The 18,712-nt window shown below is 37.6% G+C and overlaps 1 protein-coding gene across 3 annotated transcripts in view; it reads left to right on the top strand.

Annotated features, from left to right (window-relative positions):
- The window catches only part of LOC106958015 (inactive dipeptidyl peptidase 10-like), a 59,211-nt gene that overhangs the window by 30,329 nt on the left and 10,170 nt on the right, over positions 1 to 18,712 (top strand). For all 3 annotated transcript variants that reach the window (XM_015049665.1, XM_015049666.1, XM_015049664.1), the window contains exons 4-19: positions 5,461 to 5,555; positions 7,149 to 7,223; positions 10,640 to 10,692; positions 10,763 to 10,844; positions 11,969 to 12,089; positions 13,141 to 13,295; positions 13,809 to 13,906; positions 13,990 to 14,113; positions 15,089 to 15,127; positions 15,466 to 15,573; positions 16,527 to 16,618; positions 16,781 to 16,828; positions 16,915 to 17,033; positions 17,309 to 17,356; positions 18,012 to 18,110; positions 18,290 to 18,359. In XM_015049665.1, the coding sequence (XP_014905151.1) occupies positions 5,461 to 5,555; positions 7,149 to 7,223; positions 10,640 to 10,692; positions 10,763 to 10,844; positions 11,969 to 12,089; positions 13,141 to 13,295; positions 13,809 to 13,906; positions 13,990 to 14,113; positions 15,089 to 15,127; positions 15,466 to 15,573; positions 16,527 to 16,618; positions 16,781 to 16,828; positions 16,915 to 17,033; positions 17,309 to 17,356; positions 18,012 to 18,110; positions 18,290 to 18,359 (1,426 nt within the window). The remainder of the gene's footprint in view (positions 1 to 5,460; positions 5,556 to 7,148; positions 7,224 to 10,639; positions 10,693 to 10,762; positions 10,845 to 11,968; positions 12,090 to 13,140; positions 13,296 to 13,808; positions 13,907 to 13,989; positions 14,114 to 15,088; positions 15,128 to 15,465; positions 15,574 to 16,526; positions 16,619 to 16,780; positions 16,829 to 16,914; positions 17,034 to 17,308; positions 17,357 to 18,011; positions 18,111 to 18,289; positions 18,360 to 18,712) is intronic.

Raw genomic sequence — 18,712 nt, 5'->3', positions numbered from 1 at the left:
ACAATTAGTAGAAAATAACTACATCCCTTTTTCTTTTATACATCACGTGTACATTTAAGATTTAGCTCATTATATTGACATCTTAACAGCTAAAACCAAAATACTAAATATTGCATCAGACAAATAAAAAGAGCATGCTTCATCCAGAAATTTTATATTTCAGAGACGTTGTAATCTAAAGAGTCATTGATTAAAAACAGCTTGCTGTTCATGGCGTGCTGTATTGATGTTTCCATCAATATTCCATATTGATGGAAAATTAAGTGGAAGAAAAAACTGGTAGAAAATGTGATAACAAAAACCAACAATCGAATTTCTATAAAACTGTAAATATTTTTTTAAAAAATGAAAAAACTCTTGTTGTCGACAGTCTGTACCCAAACATACTGGTGGAAAGTTAAGTGGAAGGAAAAAGTGTGGTAGAAAAATGTGCACAAGCTTTCCACTATTAAAAATAGGGTAACTTTTCTATCAAAACTCCAAACTTATTACCCTTTCTGATAACAAAGCAGACAAATCTCAAAGTGACCACCTGGCTACATGCAGCTGTAAAAGTTGATCTCTATAAATTTTTGATAATGTCTATGCTGAATCCAAACATCTAGCTTCTTTTAAGGCAAAACATTGAGCGGTTTGCATGCAGACCAGTCCATCAAGGAGTTCACTTGTTTAAGTAAGAAAAGTATGTCTACCACTAACACAAAAGTCTTTTTTTTCCTAGACTTCAGACATGCGTTCTTATTTCATCAGAAATAACATCAACATGAATGAATTATTTTTTTTTTTTTTGATTTTTTTTTGAGTTCGCCTTCCGTCCAAACTGCAGGAAGCCCGACTGGAGCTGTTTGCACCACTGTGATGATTTGTTTTCAGCCCCACAGGGTCAGCTGTCCCATTAGCTGCGTTATTGAGATTGATGATGAAATGGGGGGAATTGCAGCCTGACGCGCCGCATGCTGTAAAAGTAGTTTCCATCAGGTGTGATGAAAGCCGAGAGGCGGTGCAGACGACGCGGCTCCGGCTCCGACTTCACTGCAGCTCTAATTCCGAGCCTCCGATGGAAATTGCATTTCTTGACAACCTCAGACTTATTTTCGCCATCAGAGTTGGGTCTCAGCGGTGGCCGCGCCGACATTTAACAGAACAGGGGGACGCGTATGAAATGATTTCCTACGTTTCTTCAAATGGCTGTTCATAAATTGCAGGAAACCAAGCGTAAAGCATCTCCAGTGTGGAGGCGTCCAAGCCAGGCTTTGAAAACGTAATCATAGAAAGAGAGTCAAGCTGGGAGATTGAAGCTTGCAGAGTTCAGTCTTAATAAAAAAAAATAAAAAATTAAATTAAAGAGTTGAACATTATTGGAATTAATGTTTCACATCAGTGCTGCTTAGAAACAAGAGGAAAACTAAGATTTGGTTTGCAGAAAACCTTCTGAGGCAATACAACACATAAATGTTGTCATCAACATCATACAAGTAGTGTTAATATTGTATAGCATTTTTATTCATATTAATTATTCGTAAAGGGTAGTTGCCAAATATATTATTGGATTTAACAACCGTCCTTTATTAAATTCATCAAATGATTTGATGAATTTGATGAATTCTTCAGTCTGAACCCAGGACAATTATCAGTTTACAGTTTATTTACATGTAAGGCTCTTATTGTGAAGGTTTGCAGGAAGTTCTGCCTTCTTATTTGCTGAATTTATATTGTCAACAAGACTGTCCTCACTCTTGGTCGCAGTTGGGATTATTGATGCGTTCCTCCACATTATTCTAATAAGAAAATAGTTTCTACAAATAATGGTGTTTGTAGAAACCTGGTTTTATATAGGATTAAAGTGGGAAAAGGGAAAAAAAAGGTGCTGCTTATGAAAACAGTGTTATCACTCCTGTGAAAATTGGCGTTTTGGTAACATGATTACAGAGTGGACACACAAAAGCAATGACCGTAGATAAGCAACTGTTATAGCTGAACAACCAGGGAAGGTTTTTAAAGTTCAAAAAAATCAACAGAGAGAAGGATTATTCACAAGCGGGAAGCAGCCGCCAGGAGTTGATATTGGAGGAAATTCAACCCGAACACGCAGCAGCTTCATCTCATACTCTACTGGCTTTGGTGATAAAGTTCAAAACAGAACAATTTGTTTTGAGTGAGCAAATGCAGCTTATTGTGAAGGTTAGAATGAAAAACCCTCTTCTCGGTTTGCATTTGAATCTGATTCAGCACCTGTTAGACAGATCAAACTAAAGCAGAGTTGAAAATATACGCTTTGTTTCCCTGCTTATCAGCATTATGGATGCTACGGTGATCTGATGTTTCCACGGGAACGGTATAATCGCTGTGTGATGTGCATTTTCAGACTAACCCCTGAATTGTGTATGAGTGATTTATTCATGAAGTTTACACTGTTTGCTCTGAATAGATTACATTGGATTTAGCCAAGAACAAGGAGAGGGGAGGGGGGAATCCAGACGCTTATGCAGGACAACAAACAGGAAACTAACTCCACTAGAAAAACCTCAACAAACGCAGAAATAGTGAGTCCTATAATTATCAAACTACCTGAGCAGAGTTTACTGAGCCCAAAACCTTCATCACTCTAGCTGGACATCTCACTTTAACGTACTTAATATGAGATATTTACATCTCACATTATATTGTAATGTGAGATGTACTATAAGGGACAAAACATCTTATAGTACGTTCTTTCAGGTGCAATTTTGTGCAATTTTGTGCAATTTTATGCAAATATTTTGAGGCCAGCTCTCAGTTGGTAACCACTGCTAATATGAAAAGCCAACACTAGCCAACATGTTTTGGGGAGTGTCAGAGGTTGACCATGATGCAGCAGAGAATTGTGGGATGTTTCGCTGATACACTATATTGTTAATGGTGCTAAAAGGCTGAAAGGGTAAGGAAATATAAATATTATCGGTAAATAACCAACTTTCCTCTGTTTTTATATCAGTCTGCTGTTAAATTGCTTGAACAGCTCCACCTGCTGATAATACGCTTTCCAAAAAAAAGGGAAAATAGTTATTTTCACACTAAAAGCTTCTTGCAACACAGCAATAAACATGATTTCTGCAGGTTTATTGTTGCACAAAAATCTAATAAGTATGTTGTCCTACATAAATTACTCCAACTGCACATCAACAACTTATACAAAAGCTTCATGTTAGCTAGTTAGCATGGCCACCGATGGTGATGGAGAAACAGTTTTCCTTTAATGGTAACTTTTTTCTCCGCCATTAGTTTGACTAGAGCTTACACGAGCATGATTGACAGCACTAAGACCCTCCTCCTTTCTCTGATTGGCTGTTTCTGACCAAGCAGTGCATTTCTGCATATGACTGTAGGACTACAGGGAAGAGACGGAGGATTTAGATTATTATTATTATTTTATTTCATGTTATACTGTCACAAAATGGGGACAATTTTCACAAATATGTAAAAATAACCATTGCTTCTAAAAGTTTCATCCTTCACCTTTAAGTCTGAGATATTACTGCAAGATCCTAAACAGGCGATTATGCCAGGGAGCCTCTCTGATACTATTATTTTTGATAATCTGACTAATTTTAGTGTGACAAATGTTGGCAGAAGAAGTCTGTAAGAGACAAAACACCTTATAGTGCGAACAAATTAAGGACGGCTTAATTCCTGTTCCAGTTTGGAGCAGAAACAGGCCGCCTTAAAGGATCTGCTGAAAAAGCTCAATTACCAAGGATAATGGATCTGTCAACACAACTCAAACAGGCTCATCAACGGGCCAATAAAGGTGAATGCAGACACAAAGCTTGCTTGATTTACAAGAGAAAATGCACCACTTAGGATTTCGTAAAAACGATGCACAGCTAGCCTAAAAACACTCTAATTTCCCTGCGCATTTAAATTTGAGGCGCCTTCACATAACCCTTGCTGCCAGTCGACTTACTGAGAAATGTGGATCCACATTTGGATTTCTTTTTCCAACTGCATTAGCGCACACGCCCAGCCTGAACCCGTTGAGCGGCAGGAGAGTGATTTCTCTCAGCCGCAATCAGCTACAAATTCATTCCGAAATGAGATCCGAGATTCCAAAAGGAGGCAAGGTGAAGAAAGGCCTGGCTGCGGCTGCTTCTGGATTAGAATGACAGAAAATGACTCGGGGAATTTAAAAACTAATCTCCGTTTCAGTGTGTATTAAACGGTTCAGCGTGAAATATGAGTGGAAGAATGCATGTTGGGATTTCGGGCACTAGAAGACGTTTGTAAAAATGATGTAAAGCTAGCTTAAAAAAGACTTTTTAAAATGTCCCTGTCTATTTAAATGCATAGGTGATAAGGTGGGCATATTTAGAAAATAGAAAAAAACAAATGTAAAGACTTTTTATTGACCTAAACTGACTTTATGAAGATATACATTGTCGGGATTCAATGGAACTGTTATGAAAAACTCAGAGACTTTGGACTTTCAGCTCTTGTGTTTTGTAAATTAAACAGACTGATTTAAAAAAAAAAAAAAACACAAATCTGCTGTTTTTTTCTCTCTCAAAAAGACATGAACATGACCTATGCAGCTGTATGAAGCAGCCTTTCTTTATTCCCTGCATATCATTAGCCTCTCGCTGCTGGCTGCAGCCAGGACCGGACCGTAATGAGACAGATCCAGGACATTGTGTGTGTGTGTGTGTGTGCGTGTGTGTGTGTGTCGCTGTTTGAACCTATAATGGACAGAGAGGCCAGTCCAAGCAGAAGGTAAAAATAAATAAAAAAGCTCTGAATCAACACTTCAATGTGAAATCAGAGTGGTGGACTCTTTGTAGTGAATAACTCCTATTATCTGGTGGGCGCTCATTTTCATAATGTGTTTTTAATTATTCTTGCTGATTTTTATTATTAAATTATTATTGCAAATTGTTCATGAAATTAAGGTGAGCATTTTGCACTTTTGATGTCAGTTTTTTGGAAGCATTCATTGGTTACCTTTGTCAGACGCAACAAAACGTTTCGGGATCTGGAAACAGTGAAGTGTGAAAAAAACACACACAAAAAAAACAAAAATTATATTGGAACCAAATTTTTCTCAAAGCAATGCCAGGACAGAAAGATATATGCACCTGAGGACATAAAAAATAGATAAGGAAAGTCAAAAACATACTTTGATACACAACAAACCCTTTTTAAGAGGAAAACTAACAGCAATGCGCCTCAGGAAGAACTTATGATGTAAATAATGGGGGATTAAAATCAGAAAGTTACAGGTGAGTATTAACAATGCCAAAATGGAAAAACCTTAACAATTAAATGGAAGAAGCAACTGTTGTAATCTGAGAAGGGTTGTCCGGTGCAACAATTTGAAGTATATACAGAAGTAATATACTCAAAGCACAAATTTAGGCTACTTTGTTTTATTTAAACGCTCCTTTTGTATTTTTTTTTCCTGATATTTTTCTTTGCTTTTGCTCTCAGACTCGGAGGTGGTGTACAGAAACAGAGACGGTGACGTCGTCATGTTCAACTTCGCCCTGAATGAGACAGAGGTCATCTTGAAGAACGCCACATTTGTAAGTTATTCTTACCGCTCTTATTGCTCATTTCTTCACATTTTCACGACTAAAAAAATGCTCTTTAGCCACTGTTGTGCATAAACTTCAACTGGGATCAATAACACTTTGCGTTTTAACTACCGAAAAGTTGATTTCATGCAGGCTGGAGCAGTTTTGTAACAGTTTTACTGTATTAAGAAATTAGAGATTGCATTAAATCTTGGAGTAAGAGTGGCAAAAACACAAATTGAGGATGAAAGATATCGATTTATGCACATTATTAGTTTAACTAATTGTATGGCTTTAAAATTAGATTTATTTAGCATATTCACGAGAATGAAACCAAGAAAACTTTTAACAATCTCACCTCAAACTTTGCCAGATATTCCACAATGGTTGCAGCTGCGTTACCTTCAGGAATATACATTCACATCCTGAGTTGCAGCTCAAGTGAATAATTGATGTTTCCTGTTAAATTTAGCCATTTTCTGCTGGCATCGTGTTAATCCTGTTGCTGTTCCATAATCCTTGTGCGCTGAAACAAATCAGTCCATTTTTGTCATCGTCTCACCCACGTTTCACCGAGAATCACTGGAAAGCTTTAAAGCCCGCTTTGATGACAACTGGAGGTTAGGATTTGAGCCAGTGTTGCAGCTTGCTTCCGTTTCCTCAAAGCTGTGGGACTTTTCGAGAAAAGATGACGTTTTGTTTCAGAAACTGACGCAACAGATGGAAATGTGTCTGAACTTTTTCCTCTTGATTTATATAAACTAAGAACTAAACCTCAGAAACACATCAGGATCTCTCTGAACACATCATAAATATGTATCCTGTCTTTAGGTACAGATCTATTTGTCACCACTGGGATATAATGCTGTGTATTGTTGATGAAACAAAAACATTGTCGATGACCCAAAAAAAAAATACAATAGATGGTATATCAATACCATTGTTATCGGTACGATGGTATCGAGTGTCATTGTTAAAAATTATCAATACACATCAAAAATGGCCGACAATGCTTCTCTCTTTCCTTCTTTCCTTCCATCATTTTCCCTTGTTTCCCATCTACCATTCCTTCGGGTTTTTTTTTTTGCTTATGTGTTCTCGTCTGCCTTTTCCATGTCTGTACTTTACTTCCACCCACATTATCTTCTCTCCTCTTTGTGCCTCAATTTGGTTGCCTCCTCTATTCCCTAAAGTCCTTTCATCCTTCATCCTACCTGCCTTTGTTCAGCTCTTCCATCCTTGTCTACCATCTATTTTCCTTTTTTATTCCTGTTAGGAAATGAGATGGACATCGCTCCAAAATTGTCAATTTTGAAAAGCTTGCATGATTTTATTTAGATTTATTAAAAGAATGGCATGTCTAAAAGCTAATATTTCTACTTTTTAGTCAACCCCACTCTATAACGTTTGTGAATCTTATTTTATTTTTTATTTTTTTGCCTATTTCCACTACTATTCAGACAATTCATCTTTAATGATGAGATCCAAGTCTTTGAAGTTTGATGAATAGTTTTGAGCATTTCAAGTGAAATCTTTTTTTGTGAGTCTGACATAATTCATCCCATTTAAACCTATTTTTAATGATCGCCTCTTTACCTCTAGGTGTCTTTCAAGGTGGCAAAATATTCACTCTCTCCAGATCTGAAGTATGCACTCTTCGCATATGATGTCAAACAGGTGAGCTTCAAATTAAAGCTGATTTCTATAAATAAAAGGTTCCCAGCATAACAGCTGGTGTTTAGTTTTTTTTTTTTCGTTATAATCACACCAGCTTTGATTGCAGTTCATCCTGGGTGTCAGCCATTCTTCTCACCGTTTGTTTTATATCCTGCCAGATTTCCATTGTACTCCCTTGAAATACCCAGTGCTGCCATCATTCATATGCATACACACACACACACACACACACACACACACACACACACACACACACACACACACAGACTGGTTTCCATGGGGAATGAGGACCAAATTTTTTCATCATTTGTGGGGACCACACTTTCTAGTGGTTCTATAGACTCATAAATAATATTGTACAATATTTATGGCTGTATTACCTTAGGGTACACAGCTTCAAATAACTCAATTTCAAAAGTAGGGTCATCAACCTGTCTGGACACTACTTCATGAGGACTCATTAAGTTTCTAAGAAACACATCAGATGCACTGGACAATCCAGTGCACACCGCACTGCAAAATCCAGTACGCACTGCACTGGACTATGCAGTGTGCACTCCCGCTGCGCTGCATTGTCCAGTACATTTTGCGCTGGATGATACACTTTATCCATTGTCCATGTGCATAATGCATAATGTCCAGTGACACTATGCATTGGAAATTCATAATGTCACCAAATTTGGGTTGTTAGTACCCCTGGGACCTGAAATAAGGGATACACTGATGATTTTAGTGCTGATTCCTCTGCATCCTTAGTCATCCAAGTACAACTTATGGTTCCTGAGGTAAGATCTATTTTGGGGGATCAAAAGGTCCCCCAAAATAGGACTTTTTGGGGGACCTATTTTGCCTCATGAATACAGCAGCCTATGTTCATGAGGCTGCTGTGTGTCAACCGACAGTCTGAATGTTGTAAAATTGGGGATGGCTGAAGCCCAAGGGGTTCTCTATGAGAATTCATCATCTGATCAAACCCAGAACCCCCAGGAAAAATCTTTCTTTTCCATAGAAAATTTCCAGAGTTTGAAGAAATTTCTCCATCGTGCTTGCTGCTAGCATGTGCTTGTTCTAAATGAAAATTAGCACTTTCCTCGTTGATTTCCAATTTTGACGTCCAATGAGTCACTTCCTGTGAAAGAGCCCCTTGGTGGTTGAATGATTTTTTATTACAAAATAAGTGTAGTTGAAAAAGTTGGATAAACAAATATATAGAGCTGTCTTAAAACTGTTCCAAAACTGTAGTGTTAAATATTAGTCAACTAAATATTTGCACAAATGTTTACACTTTTAAAGTCTTTTATGCACTCTGTTTCATACTCCGTTATTTATAAATTCAAACAATGAAACACATTTTTGTCTTTTTTTATATCAATCTGTTTACACAGTCACGTCATGGGGACCTAAAAGTTGGTCCCCTTAAGGAGGTCCCCATGACATGATAAAAACAAGAACATACACACACCGCCCACCTGTGATGTCTCTATTCATATTTGCCAGCTTCTTTTCTCTGACAAGTGATTTTTCTGCTTTGGCAAAGGGCTGCTCTGATAATTTGGATTTTTGAGGGCTGAATAAATCCGTTGCTCCTCTCATAAGTTCTTGCAGTTCCCTCTGAGAACAAATTGTACCACCTGCACCCGAGCAGGTGCTGATTTGTTTTGCATAATTTCGGGGGGGGGTTAAACACCGGGTTCCCAGTAATATTTGTGCCATCAGTCAACCTGCAGGAGGGCTTTCCTTTCTCCCCACAGTGAAGGCTTTCCATCAGTTATCTGGAAATACGGCTGCAGCTGATAGAGCAAAGGGTGTGTGTTCTACATTATGCTCTCCAGTGATTGCTTTGCCAATATAATTTCTTAGCTTGTCAGCCTCTCATTTGAAAGGAAGAGTGCACCTTAAAATTCACCTTAATTAATTAAATTCCACTTTCATTTGTTGCTCTGGCAAAAGAGAATCACCTCTTAGTGAAGCTTTCAGTTCCTTCTGAAATAAAAAATGCTCTTTTCTAAAGGAAGATTCCCAACAATCTAAACCGACTGTGGCCCTAATCATAGATGTTACTAATGCTTGTGCAGGCTCGGGCAGTAAGATCTGCTTTTCCCTCTTTTACATCACTATGTTGGAATGTTGGCCCACTCTTTGCAGAATTATTTTTATTCAGCCACATGGACGGGCTTTCAAGAATTAATGCCTCTGGCCTTGGTGGGTACTATATTGTTAGACAACTCCCCAATTCCCCGAATATTTTCCAGTATTTTAAAAGTATGACTGAAAACAGCTGAAAGCTATCTGTCATTTTGACATTTGGTGCAGACTCGAACACGTTTTCAACTTTATAGACAGAGTACACTGGAGGAAACTAAATCATCTGACCTGCCTACTGAATCAGTGCATGTCACTAACTAGGTGCTCTGCGTGTTGAGGAGTTATGGAAAAGAGGCTTTTGAGCATTTCTGTGCAGAAGCAATGGCTTTCAGGGTCAAGAAATTCCTTCTGGATTGGAGAAATGTTCCCCGATTTTAAAACTTTGACTGGTGGTGCTTGTGATTCTAGTGTCCAGCGTTTTAGCCAAGCATGAATGCAAGAGTTTACAAAAAATAATATAATTCAGCTTTACAGTTGAATACTTTAATCAACAAATTCACAAAGCAAGAAATGTCATAGTAATGTTTTAGCATTACTTTGGTTGTGGATTTTCTCTTTTGTCTCACACTAAAGAATTCAACCATGAACTCTGCTACATCTATGTAGCTACATCTATGTACCAACCTAAAAATGTTAAGATTGTATTTGTTGCAGTTACCAGAGGGACAATTGGTGCCAACAGTCCCATTTTGAAAAAAATGTAGTTTTAGGATTTTTAAAATATATGTACTATGCCTTTTTTTGTTTAGCTAAAGTTTCTCTGAAGTTCTGATAAATTAACTTCCATTTTACCTGGAGTATAAATGTAATATGACATGGAGACTTCTTAATCTTTAATCTATAAATGTTGATGAAAAACAATTAGTTTATTACAGATCTCTGTTTTGTTGTTTTTCCTTTGGTTTTTAAAAGATGATGTTGGGACAAACTGTCACAGGTTACACGTTTATTTACATTTCTACTCAAAGAAGATTTGCTCAACAATATTTTTTTAAGGAAATAGGTATTAAATTATTTATTTATGCCAAATAAGGCAAACAAACTATAATTTACTTACATAATGGTAGGATTAAAAGATTTTACTTTCAGTGGATTTAGTTTAAAATATAAGATTTGAATGCAGCGTTTTCACTGTGTCATATACTTTATTACTTCCTGGATGTCTCAGGGTCATTAGCTTTTGCAGTTTTATTTACTCAGAGTGGCTAAGATCAAAAAGCCTCAACACTATCAGTGTTTGCTTTTGGTGATTGTCTCTGCTGTCGTTGCAGGTGTACAGATACTCATACACGGCATCGTACATTGTGTACAACATCAATACGAGGTAAGGAATGGCTTTAGCTCCTCTGTCGCTGAAACAGATGGCGGTTGTTGATGTTGTCGTGTTTCATCAGGGAGGTATGGGAGCTGAACCCACCTGAGGTTCAAAACTCTGTTCTCCAACATGCAGCCTGGGGAAGGCAGGGACGGCAGCTGGTAAGACATATTCCCTCGTTTTCCTTCGTTTTCCCTCTTCCTTCGCTTGAGTTATTGCCATAAATTCTTCATCTCTTCAGAGGGAGCCGCTTCGATGTATATGAACAATATATTGCTTGTTTACCTTCTCTGTCTGAGTGTGTTTGTGTTCATGTCTACGTTTTGTCCTGCTCAGCCAGCTTATTGAGAGGAATTAGGTGGGCAAAACAAGTTGTTTTTCCTTACACTTTTTGTGGAGTATAAAAAAACTTACTTTAAAACTTATTTCAATATACTGCTTTATGATCACGTCAACACACTTTATACTGAAACTATCACATTTTGTAAACAGTAAAATTAACTGTTTTAGGGTTTGCATTTATTACTAAGAGCACAAAGCACCAGACCTTATATAGAAATTTAGATGAATTGACAGCAGTTACATTTCAGCAGTTTCACTAAAATCACTCCTGTGGAAATGTGCAATAGAATAGAAAGGTAATAAGTCAAAACTATATTGTACAGTCTCAAATTGTTATACAGCTGTTACTTTCTGACTTATGTTAACTTTTCAACAGAAAAAGAAAGAAATCTCTCTTAAAATAACCTCGTGATTGGAAGTATCTACCAGTATTATAAACTTCTTGTCAACAGTGAGATATTTTTGTAGTTTTTAGCTGTAAATCACTGCTTTGTAGCCCTTTCCGTTCTTATTTTACATTGTTACAGTTTTTAATGATGACTTTACTTAAGTTTTAGATGATTACTGCTATTCAGGAAGTTTCTTTTCTCTTCTTTGGGATGTTTTAGAGTGCAACCACTGTCAAAGAATCACAACTTGTTTCAGATATTGGTTGGAATCCAAACTGGAGGTTTTAATCATCTTAAATTTACATAGTTAGTAATCTGAAGTAACCCACTTTGACCTAAAGGCTAAAATTGCCTGGGCTTTTCTGAGGGATCTGCTTTTGTGAAGAGTTGAGATGTTGTTCAGGGGCATTGGCAAATCTTCCAGACAATCTGATGAGTACAGATTGTCAATGATCCAAACCAGACCAGCTGCATCAATGTTCCATAAAAATCCTACCAAAGTGAACAAATACCTTCTTGTAGCGATAAAGATATTGTCCACTCTTCCTCCTCAGATCTACATATTTGAGAACAACATCTACTATCAGTCAGATGTGAAGAGCAGCTCTCTGAGGATCACCTCCTCTGGGATGGAGGGCGTTATCTTCAACGGGATAGCCGACTGGCTGTATGAAGGTGGGTTTATTTAGAACAGTTCTCTGGATGTTTGGGCTTTCAAAGCAAACTGTGGATTTGATGAGTGTTTGATGCAGATTCATTCTTGGAGAAATCGCCACACTTATCCTTCCCTCAGATGTTTAAAGGGGCAACGTTATACATTGTCCATCCACATAATGACATTTTGTAGCACAATCAAGTAACTAAAATGCTACCTATATAAAATATTATTTGACTTTGTAATATAACGCCTTCAAATTGGGCCTCTGTCTCTTTAAGAACTCCTGCTCTTTCGGAAACTCTGCCTCCAGGAAGTTACCACAACATTGGTCCTCTATTTACCCTTTAACAACGTCTTTACCGGTGTTTCACGAAAAAGTAGTTTGCATAATGAGCTCAGCAGATGCCCACTTCTACCAGGTGTTTGCTAATTGCTCCTGGCTAGTCTGAAGGAGCTGAGTTGGAGAGTCAGTGAGGCGAAAGCTCAGAAGCTTAGAAACTTAGAAACTACAGCTCGGAGGAGAAGCTTCATCCACAAAGGCGGCGCTAGCTCCACCCAGGCGTTTTGCACAACCGAGTGTTTGCCACGGAAGATTAGAGAATTATAAATAAATAAAAATCAAGGCAACATCCCAGATGTGTTTTGATGAGTAAGTAAAGTAAAGCTGAAAAAAAAATCTATTTTACATAATACTGAGGGAAATTTGTCACAGTCACAATTGGTGGATACAGTTTACAGTGAAAAATCAGTTTTTCCAAAGCTTTGTTTTTGGCATTCAGAGTGCAGGAGAGCAGATGAGACAAACTAAAGAGATTAGTTATGAAAAACAAGCAAGCCTCTGCAATCCTTGAAGTGTCTGGGAAAGCTTTGGACAAGCAGCAGCACAAAAAAAAAAAAAAACCTGGCAGATGAAGGACATTTGGTGATTCAGCTTTTATGTTAGTCTTAGCAAAGTATAATCAGTTGATTATTCTCGACTAATTTTGAGACTTCTCGCAGGGGCAGCTTATATAATTAACCAGACAATTAAAGAACAAGGGGGATTTTACATGAGTTTTGTTCTGTCAGAGGAGATACTCCACTCACACCTGGCTCACTGGTGGTCGCCTGACGGAGAGCGGCTGGCCTTCCTGAGGATCGACAACACCCTGGTGCCCAACATGGCTCTGCCGCAGTTCACTGGCAGCACTTACCCCCGAGGAATCCAGTACCCCTACCCAATGGTAAGGATTTGTAGAATCTGATGAGTGCCCGAGCTGTTTTTGAAAAAAACATGCTAATCTTTTTGTGGAATTTTCAAATTAAATGATGTTTTCTTGTTTCTTGATAAATTTGTGATGAAAAATAGAATTTTGATGGGAGGCATTATGCATTTTTTGGGCACAAATAGTGCTGTGAAATGACACTATGTGTCACTTTCCTTCATAAAAATGTTATGTATGTATATCAAACATGACTTCAAAGAAATTTCTCTTTGCAATTTAAAGCCTTGAAATTGGGCCTCTGTCTCTTTAAGAAGTGCCTACTCTTTCCAACACATCATTTGCAGCACGTCATCACAAATTTTTACAATTGACAAAAATAGAAAAATAACTTAAGTACATACATACGGAACTGGTCAAAGTCAGACTGCTTGGAATAAAAATGGGAAGAAATAAGGAAAGACTTAAGACATTTGCACCATTCATTTTTTTGTTCCTTATATGCCTCATTTGTTTTTATGCTTTCTACTTCAGGCCGGTCAGAGGAACCCAACTGTCAAGCTGTTTGTGGTCAACCTGTTTGGCATTACGAACACTCAGGAGCTCCATCCCCCAGATCAGATCAGACTCAGGTGAAGACAAGTAAACATCTGCACAGTGTTGAGAGCATCAAAATGTCCAATCATTATGTCTTATTGTTCTACCTGATTATCAGAGAGTTTTACATAACCATGGTGAAGTGGATAAACAACACCCGCCTTGTTGTGCGGTGGGTCAACCGTCCTCAGAACACCTCACTTCTGACTGTCTGTGACGCAACAACTGGAGTCTGTCACCAGGTCTGAGCGTTTTCTTTTCATGCTTTTGAAAATGTGGATATTTCTCTTTGGAACTCTTCAGCACAAAAGCTAAAACTAGCCAACCTTAGCTTTTGCGTTCATTTAGCCATTACATGTTTTTTTTTTTTTGTCACATTGCAAGGCATATGGTACCATAGGTCAACATGCTAGTGCTAGCCTAGATTGGTAATTTAGCTAGCTTTATCATTTTAGCTCATTTCAGCTTTATGGGTTTTTCACTCTGCTTGGGTTATTTTACTGTAGGTCAACTTGCTACTTGCATGCATTAGTATTTCAGCTAGCTTTAGCTTTTAAGCTCATTTTATCATATAGACTGCTGTGACCTTACAGTTTAGCTTTTAAAGCAGTGAGTGTTCTGATTTCTAAGACTTTAGGTGGGAATTTTGAATTTACTGTAAGTTTTCACTCCTTTCAAACTGTTTTTCTTTAGGCATTTTTCCCATTTCTTACATTTCTGCAATCGACTTAAAATTATTCTGTAGTCAGTATTCACACGGCGATTTCGCAGGGAATGCTAATTTTTCTATAAAAATAAAAGTTAGCACAATAAAACTTACAAAATGAAACCTGTAATAATTTCATTTACATTTAATGTGCTAACTTTCCTGTATTTTCTTGTTTGTGTACCCCAATACATATATTTCTGAAAAAAATGCAAATACTTTTAAAGATATGCGCTTTTCACTGTAACTTTTTTGTATTATCCTCATATTTCTAGCTAATTTTATGGATCTTCTGAAAAAAACAAAACAAAATCATGTCAGTGTAATTTTAATACATTCAAGCACAATACAAACAATACATGAGAATAAATTGGATTCTATTTATGTATTATGCTGTTTTTCTTTACTTTTGTATTGTATTTTATTATTATAATATTTTTGCTTGTAAAAATGTACTTTCTTTATTTAAATCTTTTATGTATGCCAATAAAAGCTGCTTTTTCTTCCTCAGAGACATGAAGAGTCCTCAGACACATGGCTCACCAGGCAGGTAAATAAAGAAATTAAAATCATTTAACAGTTTTATGTAAGTATACAGTTTCAAGGGAGAAACTGTTTTTATTAGAAATAGCTCCCCAAAACTGAAGAAGTTCATCTGTATCTAAATTTGAGTAGAAGACAATCTCTTTTACCTGAGAAATTATTAAAAGGTTGCAGGAAGATGACGCGAAAACTAAAGATGTTTGTGTTAAACCTCGTCCGCAAGCAAAAATAAACGCAAATATTTTGGCAAATGATAAGAATCACCCAAAAACATTAACAGACAGATATGAAGCCAGGAAGCATTCATGCTGAAAATGTTTCGCCTCCCCGTTTCTCCCCCCACAGAGTCAGGAGCCGCTCTTCTCGGAGGACCTGAGCAGGATTTTCCTCACAATGCCCGTCAGACATGGAGGTCACAGAGACTTCCACCACGTCGCCATGTTCTCCAAAAAGGTGACTGAAATCAGACTTTGTTTCCTCTTTCTCCGCGTGTCTCTCTTGTTCCATTTCTGTCCTCCAGCAGCAGAAAATATCCAGGCAATAAGACTCAGAGCAAAGAAAGGATTTATTTCCAGGGAGATCTTATCATGGGGAGCTTTGATTTTAATCCCAGCCATGCTGCTTTTCCAACGAATGCTGCTGTAATTTAAAATCAAATCCCTTCAAGGAAACATTGTTCCTGTCTTCACCCTGTATTCTGCTGCAGGTTGGATTCCACATTTTAACATTTGATTCACAACCAATAGAACTGAACCAACTATTTATTCCAGCTGAAGCTTCATTGTAATTTCAGAACAAAATTTATCAACAACAGAGAAATTGGACAATAGTTGTCGATCCATTTAACGCTGGGCAATAAATCAACAACAATATACATCACGATAGACGCGTGATCAGTATTAATAAATAATACAGCTGGTAGAATAATCAATATTCAATAATGTTTAGAATATGAACTGAACTCTGAGCCAGAACCGCACAGCATTTTGAGAGATGTAGCAAGCTAAGCTAGGCTGGTGGTATCAACTAACTCACTCTTTGGTTACCTAGCAACAACCCGTTGAGTAACTTGCGCAGCAGCAGTTTCAGGTTTTTCCACCGTGTCTCATAAGTGCTTAAAAATAAAAAAACAGCGTGGAGTGAGAACTGTGGGATAAAGCAGGAAAGGTCACGCCACCAGCTTGGCAGTATTTCTGATATTTGAAACAAAAGACCAATCAATAATTATTGATAGACTGATACCTTGTTAGGTTTTACAGCCGTATCGTCCAGTCCTACCAGAAAATATGAACCTTATTCCTTAGCCCTTTCCTACAGAATACATAGTGATTAGTTACAGAATATAACTCCCTTGGTCTTTGTCCAACTCTGAAACGCAAACAAAAGCTACTTTTTTTCTATTTCAGTCGAGAAGCAACCCAGTTGAAGTTCGTCACTTGACATCTGGAAACTGGGAGGTGATCAGAATCGTAGCCTACGATGAAACCAAAAACATCATGCAAGTGTCTTTTTTTTTTTTTTTTACTAAATGTTGGGACATCTGTTGCAATTCTCTCAATAAATCCCACTCAAACTGATGTTTTATTGAGTTAGTAGCCAGAAAAATGCAGTAGATCTGTGACCTTGTACTAGTTTAACAGCCCTGCTTTCCTTCCCACAGATACTTTCTGAGCTCTGAGAAGGCACCACAACAGAGACATTTATACAGGTGAAAACCATCGAGTCCGCTTTATGTTTGTTTCCCCGTTTTCAGAAAGGATAACGGGAACATTTTGGTCCCCATTTCCTCCGCAGTTTATCGACCAGTGGCTCATTTTCAAAGGAATGCCTCACCTGTGACCTGAAGAAAGACTGCTTGTTCTTTGACGCCGACATCAGTCCAAATGCTCAGAGCGCCATACTGCACTGTCAAGGTCTCCGACTTTCACCTCTCCCTGCAAACATGACAAACCAAATGAACACAGATGTTTCTGAAACAAAAGTTTCTTAATCAAGATTAAGAAAAGAATCATTCTGAAAGTAGACAAGTGAAAGTACTCTAAGCCCAAACTAGAACCAACAGTAACTCTAAATTTCTGATAATGTGTTAGGTATCACAATTAAATGTTTGAGTTTTATTGAAATAAAGTTGAGTTGGGTTTACTTTTCATTTTTGCAAATTGCCTGATCTGTTGCGTTTACGTTCCAGGTCCTGGTATTCCAGCTGTGCTGCTTCTCAGTTTCAGCAACATGGACTGTAAGTATTTTTTGCTTTTGTGGTTTGGAACTACTCTTTTTATTTTTTCCTTGCAGCTGTTGTGAAACAGAAAACAGCTTTGCAGCATTTATGTAATTAATTCTTTTTTTTATGCCAATTGAATGTGATGCAGCACCAATGTGTTGATTTTAAGATGGAAAGATGCGTTGAAAATTAATTTAAAAGTAAAATGATTTCTAAGTGGTTTGATGAGTGAATTGGAGAACAGAAGAATATAAATCCATTATGATGCAGGTCAAAAAAATTAGAATAACCAGTGAAAAATCAGACATTTTGAGAGAAATCATGATACCTCTGGAAAAGGTTGAAAATAATTTACGCATTAGTACAAGTAATGTACAAGATATAAAGAATGACATCACTCAGAGTACAAGGCATAGAATTAGACTAAATAGATCTGCCCTTATGGATCTGGAACATTGTCACCAATATCCAATATAGTTTTTGTTTCAATATCAAGACCGATACGGGTATTGATATCGGATCGGTGCATTTTGTTTGCTTTACATTATAATTTTGCAGTCGCTATTTGTTTCAAAATGTAACCATCTTGTTCATTAAAAATAAAAAAACACCAGTTATATTTCCTGGTTATATGAATGACAGTTATTCTGTAATTATTCCTCATTGGCAGCGTACTTCATCCTGGAGAACAACGTTCCCCTACGATCCGCGCTGGACGCCAGAAGGACGTCTAAGACGGATTTCCTGAATGTCACTCAGGACAACTTTGGTACAAATGATCCCTCAACAGTTTGAGCTCCATGAGATAGTCGAGCCACACGTGTCATGAGAGCGCATTCTGTGTGTATGTGTGTGTGTGCCTGGCGTCTGTCCTGACCTACTTTACATTTTTTTTAACCTTCTGTGGGTCACCTCTGCACCGGGTAATGTTTCTGTCTCTTCCCGCAGAGCTGCCTCTGAAGCTCATTTATCCTCCTGACTTCTCAGACTCCTACCTCTACGGCCTTCTCCTCGTCATGTGAGCCCCTCCGTACTTTATTACATTTGCATTTTCGCGACATTGCATTGATCCTGGGCTCAGTTTGACAAGGACAACAGAACACTTCTTTCCCGGTTTGCTAGATACCGTCTTTACGGCAACTAATCTAAGATGAAAGGCAATTTACTCAGGCTTCACGCTGATTAGATCTGTAAAAACACATTACTGTGAATAATTTCTTTTACTGCATCAGCTTAATCTAAATTTGAAGATGTTGGAAAATCCAACCTAATTGAAGTACATTTTCCCAGAGGAAATTGTTCAATTATTGTTTTTAACCTGTGCCACAATTGTTTGCACCCATAACAAAGTCTTTACAGAAGATGATTACA

Source organism: Poecilia latipinna, unplaced genomic scaffold (genome assembly GCF_001443285.1).
Source record: "Poecilia latipinna isolate Pla-1442-1.1 unplaced genomic scaffold, P_latipinna-1.0 Scaffold956, whole genome shotgun sequence".
NCBI classification, from domain to species: Eukaryota; Metazoa; Chordata; class Actinopteri; order Cyprinodontiformes; family Poeciliidae; genus Poecilia; species Poecilia latipinna.
Note: the sequence above shows the minus strand (reverse complement) of the source record. Positions and strands in the feature narration are given on the sequence as shown.